At 37.9% G+C, this 20,338-nt stretch overlaps 1 protein-coding gene across 2 annotated transcripts; it reads right to left on the bottom strand.

Annotated features, from left to right (window-relative positions):
• Nucleotides 1-10,581: 10,581 nt before the first annotated feature.
• On the bottom strand, nucleotides 10,582-19,004 carry mob3a (MOB kinase activator 3A). Of its 2 annotated transcripts, none has more exons than XM_041791905.1 (4): nucleotides 18,701-19,004; nucleotides 16,605-17,143; nucleotides 14,187-14,389; nucleotides 10,582-10,996 (listed from the first exon to the last, which is right to left on the bottom strand). In XM_041791905.1, the coding sequence occupies exons 2-4, from the start codon at nucleotides 17,020-17,022 to the stop codon at nucleotides 10,967-10,969; spliced, it is 651 nt and encodes a 216-aa protein (XP_041647839.1). In that variant the 5' UTR covers nucleotides 17,023-17,143; nucleotides 18,701-19,004; the 3' UTR covers nucleotides 10,582-10,966. The 2 variants fall into 2 exon arrangements, with proteins under 2 accessions (XP_041647839.1, XP_041647838.1); XM_041791904.1 differs by having other exon boundaries at nucleotides 18,788-19,004.
• Between the last annotated feature and the right edge of the window lie 1,334 nt (nucleotides 19,005-20,338).

Genomic DNA, 20,338 nt, shown 5'->3' with positions numbered 1-20,338 from the left:
CAGTTTAAGACCGAAAATGAGGTACATTTTAAAGAGAATAAAAGTATTTAATCAACTGCATGTTAATTAGAGAGAAAAAGTTTATTTAACAGTCTGCCCCCTGTGTTGCAGACATGTAGCTGATGACTCCTGCAGTATATGAATCAAAGCAAGACAGTACAACTCCTTAGTGATATTTGTATTATAAGTAGGCCATCTGCAGTATTATTGTCACAGATGGAGAGGTAAAGTTATATTTTTATTATTTTATACACTCTAGTTGTTAAATGTTCTAGAACAGAGCATTATATTTGAGTTAATGATTTTCTTTTTGTGAGTTTGTCTTTGATCCCTAACAAGGAACATCACTAGTATATAAACGTATTTGTGTAAAATGAGAATCAAAACAGTGATGAACTTTTGATCATGCTGCTGCTATATTTATCAAACTGTGACAGTAAAACATGATTTGTTTAGGGGGTGATAGATAGATAGATAGATAGATAGATAGATAGATAGATAGATAGATAGATAAGTCATGTGATAATATGGACACAGCACGTTTTGAAGCCCGATGAGGAGGCTGTTGAGACAAACGTGTAGACGCTGTCTCATGGCTGTGATAATGAGAGAAATCCAAGAACCCTGATGATGCAGAAATGTGTGCATCTCTAACCCATCTGCTAATTGTGAGATGCCAAAGCAATACTGGCACAGACATGACAAGTCCATAATTATATCCACAAGTCTTAAAAGATGAAAGGCATTTTGACAGAAGCTCTGTTCATGTGATGGTAAGCCTTTTGGTAATAGCTATACTGTTAAGACTGATCTTATTGATTCAGTTAATAACTCTTAAATGTACAGCAGACTGCTTTTTGAGCAGCAGAGTGCAAAACAAATTCCCCTGTACTTTGTCTTATCCTTTTTATTTCTTGTCTTGCCATAAGGTAGGGGACTGTATCATGCCCAGTATTGTAAAATATTTTATCATATCATATTGTATAGACTCGCAATGTATTGTTTTTTATCATGCCATATCAAATTGTACTAATGTTTATTGGTATGGTACAGGGATGGGATGGGATGGTTTGGTGTGGAATGGTATGGTACGGTACTGTATGCTGCGGTACGGTATGCTATGCTATGCTATGCTATGCTATAGTATGTTTTTGTCAGTATGGTACAGTATGATATGGTATCTTATGGTATTCATTTTGTTGGGATGTAGTTTTTGGGTGGCAATGTACCATGTTGTATCATATCATATCATACCTATCATACAGTATGTAAAGTATTGTATTGTACTGCATCCTACCATATATCATATCTTATCATTTCAAAATGAACCCCTCTGATTTGTATTTCACTGTCTTGTATTGCATTGTAACGCACTGTATCATTTGTCCCATATATCCCATACTGTACATCTCATCTTGCATCATATCCTAACATCATATACTATGACCATATTAGACTTATTGTGTCATACTGTATTGTATCATATAAAGTATTGTATTACATATAATATCATATATTTTATCGCATATATGCATTGGGGTTTGGTGAGGTAGAGTGGGTCATATTGCAATCAGAAGGTCAAGAGTTCGATCCTCAGCTCCTGCAGTCACATGTTGATGTGTCCTTAGGTATGACACCCAACCCAAATTTGCTCCCGCTGCTTTGTTGATGGCATGTGAATTGGTATGGATGCGTTTGAATAGGATTAATTACGTGGCTTATTCTCTATAGCAGCCTTCACCATCAGTGTGTGAATCTAGAGTGTACAGGTGTGAATGGATAGGTGTCACTTGTGGTTTAAAAGTGCTTTGAGTAGTTAGATGATTAGAAAAGTAAGCTTAAGCCAATTTACCATTTTGTATATTATGTTATATAAGATCATATTATATTATTAAAAAGCAAAATATTATAATATATTACATCACCCTGCATTATATTGTGTCCTTTCATTTTGCATCATATCAAACTGTACAGCACCTTATTGTATCATATGGTATGGTATGGTATGTTGTCATATTGCATCACATTGTATTACATTCTATGTATCATGTTGTATATATTATATTGCGCTCATCAAATAGCATTGTATTAATGTGCATACTGTATCATATCATATCATACAGTATGTTTTGTATCATACGTGTGGTATTGTAAAATATTGTATTGTGTCATGTCATATGGTATTGCATCGTACCATAATATGGTATATGGCATTGCATCACATCTTAATGTCAAATGTGGCATAACTCATCCAGAATTTTATGCAAAGGAGTGTGTTGCTTTATTTTGTTTTTGCATCTTGTTGTCAAACCACTTGTCCAGTGAGCTTTGCTAATGGTTCTTAATCTTCATATATTATCCCTATTCTACAATCCTGCTCTTTATCGCATTAATGTAATGTTTATCTAAGGTGTTAAAGTTAAAACCATGTACGGTTTGTTTTCAGGATTTGAATGTCTTGTGACTGGAGGCTTGCTGCCTCTCCTCCTCCTCCCGCTCTCACCTTCTGCCCCTTAAACATAAGCCCAGTGGTAGCAAACATTACGCAAGCTGCTGGCTTCCTATCCCTAGCCAAGAGCACATGCTGTTGTCAAAGTTTTAGTAAGAAAACAAGATCACACGTACAAGCGTAAGGGGGTGGGTCTGTGTCACTACAGGTCAGAGGGAAGAGGGTCAGGACATTATAAATAACTTCAGGTGGCATCAAGATGGCTCTTATGTGAATGGAACTCAATCAGATGATACTCAAAGGAGCCTCTCTTTATAGGCAGAGGTTATTCCAGAAGGAAACACGATGCAAAAGAGGTGTACCTCTGTTGTTCTTGTAGTTATGGGCAACACTGCTCCTCTAGAAAATGCTGTAATTTTAGATGCAAGCAAATCAAACTGCCATTGCCAAATCAGAGGATGTGTGAAACAAACAGCATTCTCATACATTTAGTGCATGACTTCCAAATACAGTCGGCTGCATTGTAAATTACTTTTCATAACTCAACGCATTTTTTGTCACACAAAGCTCACTAATCCAGCCGATGTAGGCTCAGTTTCATTTTAAATTCTCACAACTTTGTTTTAAGCAGATGAGGCTGAATTTTCAGAATGTTTTTAATGACATGCAAGACACAACAACTATTTCAATAGGATACAACTGTATGACCAGAATGGATGTTTAGTTTTTTTTACATTTACATCAATGTAAACATAATAGCTTTACTGCTAATATATATTTATTTGGTGATAATGTTCCCACACTACAGAATAAAGAGGGCAGAAATTTTTATGTTTACAGTGTTTATACAGCCCCAGTGACACTAGCAACTTGAAGATAAAATCCCAAATCTACACTAAAGATGTTTCATAAGATAGAAGAAGTTGTATTGATTTATGGGACCTTAAAGTCTGAGCCAGCAGGATCTGTTGCAACCGCATTGCTGTGCTATCTGTAAACAGTACAGTCCTACACACTGTATGCATCTAATCACGTGAATTGGTACAGCCATACAGGGAAATGTATTCATGCAATGCACATGTCTAGCACATTCAAATAAAACTGTCAGAGTCCAAGAAGATATGATACGATGGTTTGAAGCAGCCAGTCCTCTTACAGAGTTACAACTTGCTGCATACTTTTCTCCAATGGGAGGGTCACAGTGCCCCAGGCTGCTGCTTATTGTGTGTTTTCTAAGAAACGTTTCCGCAGTGAACTTCTAAGAAGTTGATATCCTCCTGTGAGGGAAAGGCTCGAGCATAACCTCTGGCAAAAATGTAAATGATGAGGATAATACAGTAAAAGAGCAGCCTACTGAACCACTGAAGTTAATCCAATATACAGTAAAACAACTTGAACACAGAACAGCTTTGTTTTGCTCTAATGTAATTCCAGAGATATTTTTGTATTTTTATTTGTGTGTGTTGCACTCTGCTTGTGTTTCAGTGCCTTTAATAACAATACATTTCAAAATTAATCACATTTCTTATCATCTTCAGGCTTATTTGAACACTTTTAATACCTGAAAAACAACAGGTGCTGCACATGTAATGAATCAAACACCCCTTGGAGCAACCATGCAAAATAGAGGCAAAGTCAGAAGTGTGAAATATCTGGCACGTAGCCCAAATTTAAGCCAGGCGTACAGTGTGTGACTTTAAGCCAATTCAGAAATGAATTTTTAGTCCCACTGCTAACTTGAAAGTCTGGCTGACTTTAAGCCTGATACACATCTGTTGTCATACAGTATATATGAAGACATAATGGCCGACCGGTTGGATGGATTTCTGACATTTTTTTTATATTTTGGTTGTAGAACTTCACACAGAATATTTGTTATTATTTGTTTGCAAGTAGTGTTTGCTGTTTGTATGTGCAAGAGAGATAGATAGCAAGAGCATTGTTGCCCCTATTCATAGCCATTTGAAGTGTGAAAACAAGACCATAGCTTTGACCTTAACTTCTGTGTGTGGAACTTTTCAGAGAAAACTTCACTGACATTTGTTACAACAAAAATGACTGTACAGTGTTTTTGCTTATGAGGCAGTCATATGCTCTATTTTCATGCAGTTTTAAGATGCCAAAAAGCATAATCTGGGCAATTGTGAGGCTGTTTGCCTTAAAAAATAAAATTTGTCTTAAAGCTAGTATGATTTTTTGTAAATCCATTGTAAAATCTGTTGTAACCCACATTTTCATGCCTATTTTTACATCTATAGAGTTGGCTTAAATACCAGGACAACTTATATACTAGTATAAAGAGCTGAGTCATGCATTGTCAGTACTGCAAGTGCGTTCAGCTGCAACTGTCACATGCTGCATAATATTGAGTGTTATTGAAAATTCACCCCATTCTTTGTTCGTTCCAAACAGCTACTTCACTGCCCAGAAAGTACTCCAATACATGATGAAACACAGACCAGACTAGCAGGGTTTGTTGCCACATTTCAACCCTTTTTCTTCATCTTTAGATCACAATCACACATTTAGAAAAAATGGGGAGTATATTGTTATGCAGCGCAAGGCAAGGCGGTGTCAGTGTTAAGATTAAGTGCCAATTTGACTGAGAACACTCCTCAGTAAATACAACAATTGACAGGCGGAGGAGGCTTGTGTGACTTGCAGGCAGGCAGGGAGTCTGTCTCACACCATCACTGTAGGCCGGGAGCTCAACTACCGTACTGTAGCTAGTAGATGTGCAAACTTCATACATAGACACAGCTGCAGAGAAAATGCAAGTTGTGGACTTTGCTGAACAAATTGGAGATGTGGGAAGTGGAAGAAAGTTCCTTTGGTCTGATAAGACCAAAATGGTGCTTTTTGGCTATCGTTCAAGACGTTATGTTTGGTGGACTCCAAACACTGAACATAACCACAAACACACCATCCCCACTTTGAAGCATGGTATTGGCAGCATCATGCTGCAGGGGTGCTTCTCAGCAGCTGGCCCTGGAAGGCTTTTAAAGGTAAAGGGTGCTCTACACTATTTGATCATAGTCTGAGTCACATAAATAAATGAAATGAAAGGAATGTGGCAAAACACAGGAAAAACCTGACAATCTTATTCAGTCTGCAAGACAATTACAGCTTGGGAGAAGATTTATTTTCCAGGAATACAATAACCAAAAGCATACAGCGAAAGGTACACATGAATGGTTTAAAAACAACAAGGTGAATGTTCTGGGTCAAGCAAAACATCCAAGGCATTGAATACTCTTTATCGGCCTTTTATATAATATAGGTAGAGTATGAATTTAGTGTGAAAGTTTACAATTTGAACAATTCATTTTAAAAAAGGACATAACAAGCATCACATAGTGTTTCAGATATAGCTTTATTTATGAAATGCAAAAAATGTCACATTTAATGCAATGTTGAAAGTATTTCTATTCAGCAGTGTGCTTTTAAGCTCTTAGAAGGTCGAAAAATACTCTGATTTTTTCAGTTTGGCAACAAGAATGCTCACCAGCAGGGCCGATTTTTTCCATTTTAGTCTATTTCTTTATGCATCATTTATCAATGATAACACTTTCAGTGACATACTTTTTTATCAACATGAAAGATTGTGTGCTTTTGATCAAGTATTTGGGGCTCAAGCCCTGTAAGCCATCCCCTCGCTCTGCTTATGATGCAAAATTCAGTCACCATGTGATATTCAGTCTTTGTTTTGCTGTTGTGCAACTTCAGGCATAATAACAGAGCACTGGAGGACACTCCTATGTCAATAACAAAAAGGGATGTGGTTTGCTGTGCATTGGTTAGCACGTAGATGGAAATGTTTGGAATGTTTTTGTGAAGAAATGACATCAGAGGATGTGAAAGTATTTCTGAATGTAAAGTGAAGCAGCCTACATTGTGTTACAGTGAAGCGCTGTAACAATTAGAGCTGCTGGTGACAGCTATTTTCATGTTGGTTATTTTCTCCATCAATCATTTAACCTGATTGTCCATGATTCTTTATTTAGATAATAAAAAAAGATAGAAAACAAGCATCAGTAACGTCAACATTTTTCATGCTTTGATGCCATTTGTTTTAAAATGATACTATCTACTAACAAGACCGGCTTTCGCAGAGGACAGGTACATAGGAGAGGAACGGCTCCATTTAAAATTGCAGGTAGACTCCTCAAAACTGTCTAAACTGCACAAAAAAACATAGGCAACACTTCAGCACTGCTACATTGCTAATGTTTTTGCTCACTTGGACTGTAAGCAACATTTTTCCTGCAATTTTTGATCACTTTAAACAAGAAATTCCACAATTTTGGGTGTGAAATACTTAAGTTTTATTGCCCTGGCATCAGCAGGCATTGATACCATTTGATTTTGCCAATATCGTATCAAAGTTCAAAAGTCTGGTATCGTAATGTCCCTAGAGATCTGAAAATGTTTGTTATTCATCTTGACGAATAAACTTGATGAATCACTTGTCAAAAGAAGGCTCTAATTAAGGTCTCGCTGGTCACTTATTCTATCTTTTACTGGAACTTTCATGGCTTTTCTTTCTGTGGGCCCCGACCATCATGATTGCCTTTCATCTCTGCAACATTGCACGAGCCATCTGACTCACTGGCCACAAAACCGTTAAGGGTGTGTGCTCATACCAACATTTGCTGAGTCACATTATCTCCCAAACCCCTTTTGTCTACGTGTAAATAATCACACTGTACCATCAAAACAACTGGCAGCGCTCACTGCTGTGCATTCAAACCCTACATGAGCTTCACTCTGATTGGCTGCAGCCTGAAACTCTTCCCCTTGTTCTTGGCCTCCCTCCAGTACTTTCTTTCATGTCTTGTAAGCCTTTCAGGACCGCCTGGTACATTCCACTAGAGGAAAAACACAGCAGAGGGAGGGAAGAGAGGTGAACGCAGCTCGTCTCACACGTAACAGCAGCGGCACATGATGCCAGAGTGCAGTGAGTGGCGAGTTTGCAGGAAGTGACTCTGCTGAGAGGAGGAGCAGAGGAGGGACAATCCTGTAAGAGGATCAGGTTGCAGCAGGCAATGAGGTCACTTCACTGGTTGATGTTTTTGGGGCAGAAAGTTACATCATTTTTTTTTTTTTTATGTTTACTGTGCACACACCATAATACAAAAAAAAACTTAATGGTGGAGAGAAACATGTTTATTAGATGTGAAAATGCTTATTAATAAATGCAGGCATGATGACAGACAATTTTTATTTTAACAATTCACCATTACATAATCACCTTACTCGACTGGCTTAAACATTTTCCTCCCTTTGTATGAAATCACCTCAACCTCATGGAGGAGTTACCGTCTGCTAATGCTAAGAATGCCAGTTTAATTAATTTTTCAGTGTCATTGTCTTTACACAAAAAGCAGTCTTAGAAATGTTGCTGTGGTCAAATTATAAGCATTACTATTTCGTGTTTTGGCAGTATGTACTACTGTTAGAAATCATAACAATCTAAGAAATCATACTCACTAAACTAGTGGTTCCCAAACAGTCAAGATCCCATTTGGCAGAAGAAAATACAAACCACAGCTCCATAAAAGGTTGGACGTTGAGTAAAACATGAATGAAAAACACTGGATTCAGCACTAAGACAAGATATGTAATGTTTGGATACATTTTTTTTAAATATACACACATTCTGAGTTTTATCCTAGCAAAACATTCCAAAAAAGTTGGGACAGGGGCATGTTTAACCACTGTGTTGCATCACCTATTCCTCCACCATAATTTGAAAGCATCCTGGGACTAAAGACACTTACAGCTGAAGTACTGAGAGTGGTGTTCTTTATCATTTTTTGCTTAAATGTACGTGTTAAGCTGCTTAGCAGTGCAGGGTTTCTATGCACTTCATAATGCACTATGCATTTTCAATGGGAGACAGGGTTGTACTGCAGACCAGTTTCTCTGAAGCCATGCTGTTGTGACTCATGCAGCTTGTCATTGTCTTGTCAAAACAAACAGGGAAATCATCTGGATATGGTGCTGTAAAACCTGTATGTACATCTAACAATTCCTTCACAGATGTGTTGGTCAACTACCTTTTTTCTATGATGAAGTCAAGCCTAAGACTAGCCAAAAATAGATCTTTGGTGCGGAAAACTCTGACAACATTACCTAACAGCACAAGCTGTTTGGTAGGATGGATCTGTAACTCTTCTTTTCAGCTGTAGAAAGAGGGATACTAGGATTTGCAGGATGCATAGAAGTCACCATTTGCAGGTTCAGCCAAACATAATATATTTTTACTAAAGTTTTCCCTAACCTGTAAGGATATTTTATGGGCTGAAACGGGACAAAAATGTTTTAAAATTTCTGTCGACTGAAATGAGACGGAGTCAATAGAGAGGAGAAGTGACAAAAGAAGACAAAATATTATGACTATGATAAGATTTAAAATAGCTGCCAAAATTGACACTGCATCACAGATGTGTAGGTTATCCATACCATGGACACTAATTCACCCCTGCAATACACATAGCTGTTAACAATCTGGACTGGCCTCTTCCTCTTTAGCCTGGAACACCTTATGGCCATTATTTCCATAAACATGTTGAAACATGTTTTATTTCTTTTATTTAGCTTTGCAACCTTCTTCTCCATGATTGCAGTTGTGTGTGATGAAATGGAGTGGGAGAATGAATGCTCAGGAAACCTCAGAAAATTGGACTTTTCCACAATATTCTAATATTTGGAGACAGTGGGTTTTTGATTTTCATGACCTGTAAGCCATAATCATCGATATTTAAACAAAGAAGTCTTGAACTATTTCACTTTGTGTGAGAGGAATCTACAGTATATAGAAGTTTAACTTTCTGAAGGAAATCATTGGAAAAATGGACTTTTACATGATATTCTAAACTTTTCATCCGTGTATGTCCTCTAAAGGCTTCTGTAGTTACTGCTAGTCCTGCTCAGACTTACACCTTTAATTAACAGCTCTTATCTTTCAGATCTTAATGAGTCTTAAAATACTCAAGATATTTATTCTAATTGTTCCGATTCCCTATTAACCTCAATTTATTCCAGTGGCCTTTTGGCTCTTCTTTCCTTAGAGCTTATATCCCTTTATAGATTCCCTTATAATGCTGCCAAGTTCATTTCTTTTGTCTTCTGCTTTTCTGTTTCAGGTCCTCTGTTTTTGTCTGGGTTTTCTAGCTTTGCTCTTATGTACGTTATGTGAAAAACACTTTGTAAACCCTTGTTTTTAAAAGTGCTGTACAAATTACGTTAATATTGTTGCTGCTGCAAGAAACCTGTTCCTTTTTCTTGTGATTAAAGTTAAATAGGCATGCTTGTGCCCAAGATTGGTGTTCACATAATCCAACCTATTACAACTGATAACTGTGTCTAAATCTGACCAACAATGTGGTTCATGACTGCAGTTGACCCAATCAAACAAAGCCGGGCAGACCGCGAACAAAAACTCTCTGTTTTCATCACAGAACAGTCTGGCCTGTTTCTTATATAACCGGCTTATTCGAATCATTAACCCGAATCAAGTCTAGGGAGGCTGCACTTCCTCTCCTCCTCGTTTCTATAACTGGGACATCAGGCAGAGTGCAGCAGGGCTATCAAGTACACTCAACCCACTTCAGTGTTTCCCCAGCTCAGGCTGCCGCTTTTGGTTTGTGATGCCACCCAGTGGACGCTTTCATACCTGGCCTTTTGAGCAGGTGCCGCTACTACAGATCTGTCATGTGAGGATCTAGTCTCGTGTGACCTTCAGCTGCCAAGTGTATCTGCAACAAACACCTGCAGGCTCGACATCTGAGAACCTGCCGGATGGCGCAGGGCCCAAAGTGTGCAATGACATAAACTTATGTCTGACTCCACAGCACACCGTGGACTTTATTTAGTACATTTCCAAATGTGCAAAGACCATCTGAATGAATGGCAACGAGCCTAAAACATTCCAAAACACCTTAAATGGGCTTTAAAATCATCCTGTGTTTAAAAATATGTGCCTTTCTTTTTATGATCCAACCTTTTAGGACTATTTGTACATCACAATACTGCAAAGATGTTTTGGTCATTGCCAGGTTTTTTTTAGCTTCGCAGGACAGCCAGTTAAGTGTTGTTTTTTTAAAGAATGCAAACCAAACTCGTTATAATAGAGTAAAGATTCATTTTAATGTAACAACATAGTGATTTTATAGACATACAGTAAGAAATCGTACTAATTTTAGATCTAAAAGACAGAAAGTCAGAAGCCTCCTGGAATGATTGAGATTCAAATAAAATAGAAAAACATCAACACAAACATACACCTCATAATACTGTGCTCTGATAAAATGTTTGAAAACTTTTTTCTTAAAGGAACAGGATGCCTCATATGATAAGGTTCTTGCTTTAAACCTACAGTATGTGGCTAAAATAGATTACAGTACTTAAATATAAAAATAGACTCTTTCTGGAATTTGTTCTTATCGTTGTCCGCTGCAGTCGTGTAGATGGACGGATGTTTGTCCGGCGTGTGTCAACAGGTTCAGCGCTCCCTCAGTGACACATCCGAGAGGTCATCTCTTTCTGCAGACACACATGGAGCAGCGAGTTAGAGCAGGGAATGAAACACTAGAACTCCTCATAATGTCAACACGCTCAGGAACCATGGCAGTGAAATAGAATTGTGAGCATGCCAGATAAAACTGGGACAACAGGAACAGCAACAGCTTTTTAATCTTAACTTTATAGACTACAACAAAGGCACTACGAATAACCACAACTCTAGAAAACACTAGTACCTAATGCAAAGCAAAGCATTAAAAAACATCCAAACATCTGCACAGTAATCCCCATGCAAACATCGAGATTATTGTCTAATCCTTTAGTCAGACGTGTTCCCCCACAAAGGGTGTTTGGACCGACGCAATCAATTACAATGAGCATAAAAGTGATCAGAGTGCAACACAGCTTTGGGATGCCATGTTTCCATGTAACTGGATAATGTCTTTGGAGAAAATCTCATTATAACACATCCAATGATTTTGAGAGTTGTCAAATTACAAAAGAAAAAGCAGCAGGGTGCAATTGACCTGGTACCTTTGTCTCTAAAGCCTCCTACAGACTGTGTGTTTTTAACAAGTTTGTGTTATGCTACACTGTGCGACATGAATCTCATACGACATGAAGTTTGATGTATGCAGACTGAACAATGACAACTCCCACTAAACGCAGCTGAATCACAAGCTACGCCAATATGCTAGAAATAAATGTCATCAGTGTACGCCACATCACTGTGTGTAATCTATCGGTGCCGCCAGTGCCATGGTAAATAATGATTAGCAACAACAAAGCCTTTGTAACTGTAGCATTCATAAGATTAGAAAAACATCTGAGATCACGATTTTCATCCTTGATGGAATCCACAAACTCTGCTTTCTGGCATTGTCTAATGCTAACTTGTTTGTCTATTAGCACCAGTGCCATAAGTCATTTTTTGCTGCATTCCTGTTGGTTTGTTAGTCAGCATAGGTTGTAGCAGGAGTCCCATTGTAAGATGGTCATCTTAAATTTCTGACACTGTCAGAATTTTATCCCAGGCTACATTCGGATGCGAGACCATGACAACAGCTATCTGTCGACCTGAATCACAGTGTGACATAGGACCACCGTTTTTAAAGCCACGACCAACGATATGGCCATGATTGATCATCTTTTATATGAACAGCAAAATCCCACAGTGTATATCGGGCTTTTCCCTTCAGAGCAGCACTATCATGCACACCCAAAGAAAAACTAAGAGGTACTCTAACTCATTTATCCCTTCAGCTATCAGGCTGCCAAAAGCTGAAACTAACATGTGGTCAGTGCTTACTTTTAGTCTCAGGTATGTCTTACTTCTCTAATGCATTTCTGGCATTGTATTTTCTGTATTTAAGGTGCTCCCATGTTTTCTGCTAGTCTGTTGTCACTGACATGAGAATGTGTTTGTCTATATATTGCTGTATTTTTGTTTCCCCTATTGTTTTGGTTTCTTTAATAAGGTGTGGTAGACTGTATGACTGAATTGCCCTTCTGGGATAAAGATGACTGAATTTGAATCTTCCAAGCATGTGGTCTGTGTTCGAGTCCAACCTGTGACTTCTTTCCTGCATGTTATTCCCCACTCCCTGACTTTCTACATTATCCACTGCCCTGTCCTCTCCAAATAAAAATAAATAAATAAATAAATCCTTAAAAAGAGAGAGAGAGAGAGAGAGAGAAGGGAATAAAACAGAATCTATATCCCGCCTCTCCTGGGACTACGCTTGAATTACTTTGGGTGGGGGGGCTGATGGATTTGCATGCCGCATATGGCAACAGGATAGAGTTTCACTCATGATTATGACCAACAAATGACATATTAATTCTAATCCTGCAGTCTTAAGCAAACTTCTGGAATCTGCAATACTTTGTTGCCTTTCTGCAAAGTTGAATGAGTAAAATACTTTCACTTTGCAACACCCAGCTTACATCTGTGTATTGCTTTTCAGTTCATGGTCAGCGGCCCAAAGCAGTGGGTCACTAGCCTGGGAGGCAGATGTATCTTTGAGCTTATGTTGTATTTGCTCTAGCAGATGTAGACAGATTTCCATCCGGCCTGATTGAGGTCAGACCAATAGCAAACATTCATCTACGTACTATAGGGCAGGCTTAAGCCCAGTAAAGGGATGTTCATAAATAACTAAGATGGTGACTACTGGTAGAAACATTCTGAAACTGCTTTCATAACTGGATAAACTTCTGCAAAGTCAAACTCTGTTAAGTATTTAAGTACTAAAATATTAATAAAAAGAGTATTAAATGGATATTAGTAAAAGCTAACTAGCCAAGCTGCAAACCTCTTTCTTTATAAGTTTATTTTCAGGGCTTTTATGCCTTTAACCAGAAAGGACAGTAAGAAACTGGGGGGAAAAAGGCTAGAGTAGCATGTGAGAAAGAGGCCACAGTTTGTATATGACGTGGGCTGCCAGTTTCAAGGACAACAGCCCTTATATACATTGGGCGTGCGAACTTCACCACCAGGCCCCAAGCACCCAAAGCAGCCTACTTTTACAGAACTTTGCTGCTCTGATAAATAGCAGCATAAAGAAGTAGAGCTTGTAAGTAATGACCTTTGTTAGTGTCAAACCAAATTAACCAAACTTGATGTGATTGTCTTGCACTGCCAGACTATGAAGCCACAAAAGCTCCTATAAAAAACATTTTTATTATTGTTAGCAGTAACCAAGCACAGTTTATCTACTATTTTACCTGTGTCTACCAATTTAATATGGGGGAAATAGAATCTTAGCTACAAGTGTCCACAAGAGGGAGCTGCCACTTTTTAACTGTAAAACAATTGATAGTGATGCTTTTTGTGTGGTTTTGTGCTGTTTTACTTAGAAAATAAAAAAAAAACCATCTCTAAATATTTAGTAAAATACTATTTTTGGCTTTCTTAACAAGAGAATATGCATATAGTTCTCAAAAATCTGTTATCTTAAAGGCTTTACTTATTAATTACTAGTTATTATGAACTCCTACACAGCAACAAACAAGGTTTGTGTCTTCTATTTACAATTGCGTGCAGTCATATTGTGTGCTTTTCCATGCACCTTCCATTTCTCACAGCAGCGTTTTAACTATTTAGGGCTGTTTTTTTTAATGGTATCACTTCAAAACATGTCAAAGATTTTCTTCTATTCCAATTTATAGTGTGCCTCTATTTAGCTGTACCTTTCACCCCCCTACTCACCAGAGGCTCCAGCTCTTTGTGGTCCGTCAGGTTAAACTCAGTAACAAAGTAATAGAAATGCTTGTAGCAGGTGTTGACGTGAGCCTCGGCCCCCATCTGGCTCACGCGGTCAAAGTGGTGGATGTAGACGTGGACAAACACCCGGAACAGACGCGACAAAATCTTCTTAGCCACCTGCATGAAGTGCTTAGGGAAGGGAGTACCTGGGAGTCAAACAGATGGAGACAAGAGAGCACGACGGTCAAGCCAGGATGACCTTTTGCCATTTGTTTCACAGAAAAAAACGTGCCTGAAATACTGATGCATTTAAAGGCGATTTCATAGAATATTTTAACTACCCTTTAATATTTCAACCCGTTTTGTCCTCTGGCAGGATGCAAGCATGATTAAACAATCTGCATCACTTCTTCCGTGATGGAAAATCAACACAACTTGGTCTGGGGGATAAGCCCGGGCTCTGACCGAGCGTTTAATTTAGTATGTCGTTTTGCTTTGACTAATTCAATGATATTTCAGGAATCTGTTCCAGAGGACAGACGCGTCAGAGGTCGTTTCTATTCTTAGCATGCTGTGCATTGTGTGACCCATTTCTAAATCCATTGCTTGGATGTTTCTCTAGTTAGTCAGATGCCGGTCTACAGCACAGGGCATGCACGCAGAGATAAAAGAACATGGACAATGCCACAGCAGCAGAAGATTAGCTGATAGTGTTTGAAATGTGCAACACTGCTGATAATCTAATATTTGTAGCCTTGCAGATTAAATCATTTAATCCTCTTTGAGATCATCTAGTTTTTGGGGAGAAACAGGGGCCTTAGATTGAAACGCCTCCACACTGCAGGAAAATCTAGATCTAATTATCTAGATCTAATCTTAATTTTCTTTTGTGTATATTACATGTTAATCATTAAAAAAGCTTTTTCAAATCTTTCATGTGACCACTGCTGACATGGGGTTTCCACTGAAAGAGCAATTAATATTATGGATCATTTATTGCATAAAAATATTAAATATTTTCCTATTGCAGCAGCTTTTTCAGGCTTTTGAACTCTGAACAATCAACCAATAAATATATGCCGTTTAATACACAAATACTTCATGAAAAATCAAAGACTCTTGAATTAACTACAGTAGATATATACAGTGCTTAACAAATTTATTAGACCACCACCCAAAGTAAGGTTTATGCCACAGCTGCCCTAAATTAACAGCATTGGTAATTACCAAAATATTTTTTTATGTTTCTGCAATGGTTAATACACCAATATGTAGAAGCTCTTTAACTGAAATGATATTTTTAATGCTAAAATATAATTATTATTGCTATCCATGAATTTTCAAATTTACTGATTTACAAAAAAACTGAAAAAATAGCAAAGCACATTATTATTTCTTGATTAATATGTCAAATTATATTTATTTACTTGCATTCCTGAATATAAAAATTAGTTTTAGTGGTTGAATGTTATGCTTGATTAATTTCTGACTTCTCAGAGAAGCCCAGTGAGCCGGCTCAAATTTGGGTATAAAAAGGTGAATTCAGTTCGAAATTCCTCATTCCTGTTCAAAATGGTAAAGCGTTGAGAGCTCACTGAAAATGAAAATGCTGCATTAAAGCACTTCATGACACTGGATGGTCTCTGAGACGAATATGACAGGTGGTCTAATAAATTTGTTAAGCAGTGTATATGATAAAAATACATGTAGAGAAAAAAAATGTTAATTTGTCAATATTTGTTAGTTTGCAATTACATGGAATGCTGCAGTGCAAATATATGTGTGGAAATATGTGTCTAATTCATCTGTGTATCCTTTAAAAAAATAACAGATCACCTGTCCTCCCTCATATTATTTGTTATGCAATCCAGACACCTTAAAAAGGACCAATGGCAGGCATTACTAATTCTACTTTCATAATTTGGTGCTTTTATCTTTGCCACAACAGAAACAATTATATAAAGCCCATGTGGACACATATATTAAACCCCAGTGACCTGTGCATCAGCTGTAACAGTTTGCTGTTTGTGTTATTGTTTGCAATCATTAATTAGACATCATTTGGGTTTTGACGGTTGTACAGACAAGAACAACAGCACTCTGTCATTTGGGATTGGCACTGATCATTATGTCATGACGGTTACTTGAGCAGATAATGAAATGAAATAGCTGAACAGACAATGAGATTAATGGCTGAACTTGTGACGCTGAAGGTCTGTTGTGCTGTGAATGAATGGGTGGATGCTTGGATGTTCTGTACCTGACTCAGAGACAAACCCATGTCATCTTTCCTTCTAGGTAGAGGCAGCCTTTTATACTTGAAACACTTTTAGACTTAACTTTAATTAAAAATGGCTAACTCTGTAACTGAACAGAGGGTTTGAAGCAGACGCATCATCAGTACCTGATCTGTACACTTACCAACATTGGTGGGGAAGATGTTCTCATTGTTGATTTGTACCTCGATCCAGTCCATGAGCAAGCTCATGTATTTGGGGGCCGACAGCGCCGTCGGCCTCTTGTACTTGTGCTCATCCTGCCAGCGGTATTCGTACTTGGGCCCCCCGGACATGACCGGGCAGGTCTGATCGGTGCACGAGTCACTGATGGTGCCATAGATGAGGTTGATGCGGTTGAAGAAGTCAACCACGTGAACAGCCACCCAGTCGTTGAGGTCCTCACCGTGGGGCAGCTGCACGGCCTGCTTCAGGTCCAGCCCTGCGTTCAGAGATGCCTGGGCCTTCTTGTGCAGCTCGAAGCGCTGCGTCCCGGGCTCAAACTTGCGCTTGGGCCGGAATGTCCTGTCTTTGTTGAAGACTTGTTTCAGGGCCAAGGACATGGTTGCATGTGGTGGAGGTGAATTATTTACTGTTGAAATGGAAGCAGTCAAAAGGTTGAGTCAACAAGCAGCACGGAGTCTTTGTTATGATTTGGTCTTGCTTTCTGCTCAGTCTGTGATCCTGTGTTTCATTTAAGGAAGGGAGAAAAAAGAAAAAAGTTTGATTAATTGATGTCAAAAATGATATTCATATTTTTTTTATTGACCTGATGTTGTAGGGAACACTCTTCCTATGTATGCAATACAACAATACAATTAAAGACTAATACAACATTTTCCATATTAAAAATTAAAAATAATTTAACCAGGAAAATGTCAGAACAGAAATATAAGAGGCATGGATGGTCTAGTGGTTAGGTCGCGCCCCATGTATGCAGGCGGCCCGGGTTCAAGTCTGGCCTGTGACTCTTTCAACGCATGTCATTCCCCACTTTCTCACCCCTGTTTCTGACCCAATCCACTCTCCTTTCTCTCAAATATAGGCAAAAATGCCCAAAAATAAATCTTTAAGAAAGAAAAGAAAGAAAGATAGCTGATCAGAGTCCAATACCTCAACAGATTTTGTGCCTGAAATAGGTAACATCTGGCATTGATGCATTATAAAGTTGTAAATGTATTCATCTGTGGTTGCAGCTGAAGGTTACAATGATCTGGACATTTCAATCATGTGTTTAGTCAACAAAATGACAGAAACAATAAAAAAACTGTGTTCACTGTCATAAAAATACAAAAGATCCAGAGAGAATTCACAGCAGAAAGACTAAAATGAAGGAATTTATACTTTTCATCAGTAGCACCCCAGCCAAAACACTTGAGATATTATTAAATTGGTTGTCAGTTAATTCAGCAATTAACTGATGAATTCATTATTGAACCCTTTTCTAGCTCTACATGAATAGATGATTAAAATAGTTTGGTTGGTGAACTTATCAATTAATCATTTCAGCTTTATTGCAGTCCCTTACACTTATTAATCATGTAATACATGAGAGTTGGCTGGGAAATCACACAACAATTTGTGTCCCAATTTTATGGACTATCTTGGGCCTCAAAGTTGCATTCAATGATGTAGGAAAGTACCCAACATCCGTTGACAAAGTCTCAAACACATAAGTATGTGGTACCAAAGATGGAAGTCATGCAGCTGTAATTTGTCGTCAAGTTCACTTTTCGGTTTACTTATTTAGCTAAGTGAAACGAGGAGGCCTAAATTCAGCTTCTGCCCAACATCTCGGCTAAAAGACACGTCTGAACAGTGACAGCAGAGGGGAGGTTAAGTTGCATTAAAGATGAAACATCGCCTTAAAGTGAACATGAGTCATTTCCTATTTCAGGCGCTTATTCTGCCGCGAGACCAAGAATCTGCGGAATGACAATAAAACACACTCAAACCGCCTGTAGCCAGCATAACGGCAACTTAACAGGCTTACATGGGCTTATATTCAAAATAACTGCACCCTCATTGTTATACTAATGCGGACTTTGTATCGTTTAAGCCCACTTTTTTCCGCATAAAAGCTAGAGATTAAACAACAAGGCACATGACGACAAGTTTATTCGTGACGTGACTAGCTAAGTCGGTCGGACTTGTTGCAGTCTAAAACAGGTAAAAAGAACAAACTATGCAGTACAAACACACATTATACATCGTTAATTCACATGGCACTTTCAATACAACCGTGTAAAAGCAGGCATTATCTCAGACGGACGATCAAACGGTGACGAAACGGCACAGTTGAAAGCCACTTTCCCGACCAGAACTTACTTGTTCCGCCTTCCTGTTCCGTCAGTTTCCTTCGATCTTTTATCGAAAATATTGTCCTCCTGATCGATAGTTTGGCATCATCGACATTAACACTACATTATGGACACATGGTGCGATTCATGTTGTAAAATTGCCGATAATTCAATAAATATGTCACTTTAATACATAAACTAACGTCTGACTCCTCCCTGCGAAACGAAAAGTACACCAGCGTCAGGTTAGAGATAATATTAAGTGTTTCCGGTGTGAGCTTTCAAAATAATGTACATTATTGCCCCCAGTGTAGGTAACATAAAACTGCTGTTATGTAGAGCTAGTTGTAAGCACAAAATTCCATGTAGCATTATTGATCATGTGCTTTTCTTTGCCTAAAATCATGTTTTAAAATTCTGAGGACTCGTCTGTTTTCAACTGACATTTTAAAAATGTTGTTTAATTATTTTACTTTTTAAATTGTAGAACAATTCCATTTAACTTTAAAGAGTGTTTTTTCCTTTATTTTAGCTCCTGTTTTTCTGTTATTCTCACATCTTTTTTTGATTTTCCAATAATTTGCATTGATGATTTGCGTCTGTATTTTTTGCATTTTGTCATGATTCTTCAGTCTTGTTTGCAGCAATTTGAATGTTCTTGTTGCCTAAATGTTCTATATGATTTTTTTTTCTTGCCTTGACCTACAATAAATGTGTAGCCTTTAAATGAAATTATAGGTGCTCAAGTCTTCTAGGCAGATATGGTGAAATGTTCTCTGCTTAAAAAGGGAGAAGATTTTATTTACTCCTTATCCTCTAATTCTTAGGTTCACTGTAAGAGAAACTAAGCGATAATGTACTTTGAAAATCATATCTATTCTTGGCTTCTGTGGTACTAGTTTTCTAACCTCCACTGTGCTGCAGGGGGACTTCACTCTAATGTGACAGCTTGATAGCTGTAATAAACACATCTTCTCCACACTCCTTCCAAAAATTTCATTGCCTGAAGCAGTCTCCTATAATGCTTAAGTTGTATTGCAAAATATCAAATTTCAACTTTTCAGGAAGCTATAAATGTGGATTTTAATCAATATATGTGTTCACTTGATTCATTTTTTTTTAAATAATATGAACTCTGTTACTAATGCACTCTAGTGCTAACTGCATTTTGTTAATCACACTGATTAAATGAGGTGCTGCTCTGTTTACAATAAAAAACATTGTTTACTTCTAATATTAAATATCTCAACTGTTGTATTGGTAATTTGGTAGAAACTGGATGTAGTATCTCATTCCCTTATTGCTTATAAATGCTACAAGTGCTGCATGAGGAGGTATTGTGTGTGATTGTGGGGGAGAAATACAACGACCATTATTTTGAAGGGTAGTTCAGCAATGTCCGGTCAGCGTTGCCTGGCAGCTCAGGAAAACTTCCTTTGATGCAGTCTGGCAGAGGCCAGACTGACTGACCGCATTTATTTTATAATACTATCATAATAAACCAAAATAGATAATATTTCAATCACTAACAGGAAACCAAAGAAATAACCTACGTAAGAATGAACCTATTAGATTATTA

Source organism: Cheilinus undulatus, linkage group 7 (assembly GCF_018320785.1).
Source record: "Cheilinus undulatus linkage group 7, ASM1832078v1, whole genome shotgun sequence".
NCBI classification, from domain to species: Eukaryota; Metazoa; Chordata; class Actinopteri; order Labriformes; family Labridae; genus Cheilinus; species Cheilinus undulatus.
Note: the sequence above shows the minus strand (reverse complement) of the source record. Positions and strands in the feature narration are given on the sequence as shown.